The following is a 3919-nucleotide window of genomic DNA, read 5'->3' as shown; positions in this document are numbered from 1 at the left end:
CAACACGCAGTAATTGCTCCAATGCCTCAGTGAAAATCTTTCAAGCTGAAAAACTGGGGTGAGTGTGAAGAAGTCTGCATTTCCAGGGCAAAACTACAATTTCCAAAGCAGCAGGATAGGTAGGAGCCTAGATATAAGTAATGTTCATTCCACTTAAGGTTATTCATTACCAAAACAGGCAACAGTGTAAAACGCTGCCCTTCCCCTTCCTCTGTAATCTGACAGCGAGATATAGAATGGCTTCTAAAATAAGAGCTGAATCCACACTCCAAGCCTAGTCACTTCCATATCTCACAGTATGAGGGCCAGAAATGACAAAGCTCAGCAGTTTTCTAATGAGACTATAACAAATGGAAGGCCTATATTTAGGTTATTACAACATCAGCAGTGCGCACGCAGGTTTGAACATGGGTTTCTGTGCATGCCTGATAAAGTCATGACAGTACCCACAATTAGTCAGATGCTTTCTAAAGTACAGTGCTTAGGCAGAATTTACTGTGCTGCAGACAAGAAAAGAAAAAAGGTTTGCAAATGCTTTGTTTTAAGTTTTAGTTCACTTCAATCACAGGCAAAATATTTAGACACGATGGCCATTCTCTCAGAGCATACAGTTGTGCAGCAAACAAGAAACAAGATTTTCTACTTCCCATGTAGCATTACAGAGAACTATGCACTTTACTATAAATAGTAGATAACAGAAAGGTGTATGGATTTCTGTCAAAAGCACAGGCATTGATTTTAATGTATCTGGGCCAATAGTGCCAAGGGTTCTTGCCAGCCTAAAACTTAAATCTAAAACAAGAAAAATGCTTTGTTTAATCAAAGAAACAAAGTTGCTTTGGAAGTATTTGTGCATCACCTGAGCATCAGTTCAAATTGTCACAACTGTCACAAACGACACCTGGAATCAAGTTGGTCTCCATACAATTGTTGATTTAGGTTTTTGATACAACAGAAAAAGAAAGGGAGGCTAAGGAGCTTGGAATAATAAAAAAAAATTGGAGTTCTTTAAGTTTCTTAAAGACATTTTACCTCTTATTCGAGAAGCATCTTCAATTCTGAAAGAACTATTCAAAGAAAGTGTCCTGATATGTATATACTGACTTTATCCAAACTTAATGATTTCCTATCTTCTTCCAAAAACATAAAAACTACAAAAAAAATTGAATGTTAAGCTGAAAGATTACGTGGAACAGGAAACGAAAAACCTACAGTCGAGTTCACTTGAAAGAAATCTAAAAACAACAACAAAGCTCAAATAAGCCTGGACAACTGCTGCAGAGTGCAATTTTGAATGTTCTTAATCGCTCAGTTTCACTCCATCACAAAGAAGTTCTTTGTATACCATGACTTCTCTGCAGAATGGGCAAAGCTGAAGGACCAACAACAGCATAAACGTGAACAAAAGCGCCTGCACTACCAGTTGTCCCACATCCTTGACGGCATTTTTGTTACTGTTACACTGTATTACTCAGTGTTGATTATTGTGTTTACTGTGTATATACATAATACTTGTTCTGCTTGGTTGATCCTGTGAAATGAGGCTATGCTGACAACAGCTGTCCAAGTCAATTATTGATATGTAGTAGTCCATTGTGAGAATGTTTATAAGGGCATTTACTATAAGTGAATCAGCTCTCTGTAAAAAATAATGAACAGGCATTACTACTGTGTTGCTAGGGTTTCTATTTCATATTGAATCTCCTGACAATTCAATTTGATCTCAGTTATTTCAGTGCTTTCTAGGATAACAGGTGTGCAAACGCACAACAGATGTATTTTAGGTAATGTGTCTTGGGGAACTGAAATTATTTCAAAGCCACATCTACCAAATATACCTCAAGTGCAAAACAGGAAGGCTATGAAAACGCAATAAAATAAATACATTGCTTTAGTGCTTCTATTTTCTAGAAGTTATAGACGTCACTTAACTTGTGGTTTACTTACTGGTTAGTGGGAGGTGCGGAGAGTGGGAACGTCACCTCTTCTTCGTCGATTTCCATCCCATCTTGCATGTCGCTTTCATCCATAGTGCCACCAAGCCCCCCACAGCTAGGAGGCGGAGGAGGTGGTGGTGGAAGTGGTGGGAAGACAGTGGGCCCATCCGGGCCTGTTGATGTGGGTGAGATCCGACTAGCTGGACCCTCCATAGTTGGAGAGCAGCACATGCCGCCCACTGTCCCTGAGCTTGTTCCTTGAAAAACTGAATGTCCACCTCCTGCTACGCCACTCCCTGCTCCGGTCATATCCCCACTAAGCATGGAGGAATAGATTATATTCATCTCTGAAAGGGAGTCCGGAGATGTGTTTGAATGCTGTCGGGTGGCTGGTGCCGGCCCTTGCACCAAATCAGTGGTTCGGACTCTGCTCGGCTTGGGATAGTATGGGAAAGGGGCCGTCGTCTCCGGGCCTCCTCCGCCTGCCACCCCTGTCCCTGTCGCGACCGAGCCCGTATCCTCACTGCTGACCTCCGCTGCCATCATAGTAGAAAAATACGTAGAGGGGAAAAAGTCCAGAAGGGAACCTGCCCTTCCCCTCTGTTTTTACAATAATCCCCCGGTGTTTGGGCTCCTGGGAAACAACACCAAAAGTTTCTCAAAAACGCGTTCAGCTAGCCGGCTAATGTTAGCCAACAGCTAACTTAGCTTACTTGGCTGCACTAGCGGGCGTTAGCTTCGCCTCGCATTCGCTCCCTGCAAAAATCACCGAGCTAACGCTAGCGGGACAGCTAGCAGCTTCGAGACACTTGATGAGTTCTTGCTCGCTATGTCTTCATTGTTTCCTGAGTTTAGAGTTCACGCAGAAACACTACATGAGATTAACCGTTACAATACTTCCAACAGAATATCACTTCACCTATATTTCCTGTTGGTATTTTTGAGTCTGGGGGGATGTTCGGACTTCACCCTCGGCACCAAAGCAGACCACTTGTCGATGAGTGTTGTTTTATTGTCACTGTTGTGTGTAATCCCCTTCTTTTTTCCCAGTGTTGTTTTCTTCAGTTTTAAACCGTCTCCAGTAGCGTTCCCAGACGACTTCAGCCTTATCTCCTATATCCCCGGAGCCGCATGTTGTTCTCCGCGTACTGCCATGTCGTTTACCAACATTTATTATCTGCGTACAAGCTTTATTTCTGGGTTTCGGGGCTAGTGGCTTGCCCGCTGCTGCGCTGCTCTTGTCTCCCCTCCCTCTCCCACTCCTCTCCAGTTAAAGATCAGACACAGCTAAGTGAACACAGAGCGGAACTTTTTTTCCCCCCAAATTTAATCCATGGCATCTTCAATCACGTTAAATCTTATTAAGTTGAATAAAATGCGATATTGTCCTTGTTACGTAAATGAAATATAGAATCTCATTATGGTTTGTTTGTTTTTTTCTTACCAGAGGATCTCAGAAAAGAAGACAAGTAGCAGAGTAAAATCAGTCCTCTAGATATTTTTCTGCAAATAATCTCTTGCTGAACTACTATACTGTGGCAGGAAATGTTTACACCTTTGATCTGCTGTTTTTAACACGTCAGCAGCACCGAACAAGTTTCACTAGTTATCAGATAAGCGGCTCTGTACAATAAACAGAAAATAGTAATTAAAAAAAAAAACATTTAATGGCAGGATTTATTTACAGTTCCCCATTTAATCTACAACTGCAAAATGATTTTTTTTTAATTGTACCTCTTATTCTTGCTTCCATACAAGAACACAGAGATTCAAAATCTCCCGTGATGTTATCAGTTACACCTGAGCGTTTCCCTTTCAAGCCCCAACTTCACATTGTGATTTGTGTGTACGTGTGTGTGTTCCTGTTTTTCCTTCAGACAGGTAATGAAAGTCTAGGTAAATGACAGCATGTATAGTTCCACGTCCTCTAGTTTATATTAAAGCAAAGGCTTTTAGTAAAAAAAAAAAAAAAAAGGAAAACA

General features: G+C 41.4%; 1 protein-coding gene across 1 annotated transcript in view; it reads right to left on the bottom strand.

Annotated features, from left to right (window-relative positions):
• The window catches only part of rasa1a (RAS p21 protein activator (GTPase activating protein) 1a), a 28974-nt gene extending 25736 nt beyond the window's left edge, over positions 1 to 3238 (bottom strand). Inside the window, exon 1 of the mRNA XM_005722322.2 lies at positions 1948 to 3238. Coding sequence (XP_005722379.1) covers positions 1948 to 2483 — 536 coding nt within the window. The 5' untranslated portion in view covers positions 2484 to 3238. The remainder of the gene's footprint in view (positions 1 to 1947) is intronic.
• Between the last annotated feature and the right edge of the window lie 681 nt (positions 3239 to 3919).

The sequence above is a fragment of the Pundamilia nyererei genome, unplaced genomic scaffold, assembly GCF_000239375.1.
Source record: "Pundamilia nyererei isolate P.nyererei 1_Seehausen unplaced genomic scaffold, PunNye1.0 scaffold00006, whole genome shotgun sequence".
Lineage (NCBI taxonomy): Eukaryota > Metazoa > Chordata > Actinopteri > Cichliformes > Cichlidae > Pundamilia > Pundamilia nyererei.
This window is presented reverse-complemented; position numbering and strand designations above follow the sequence as displayed.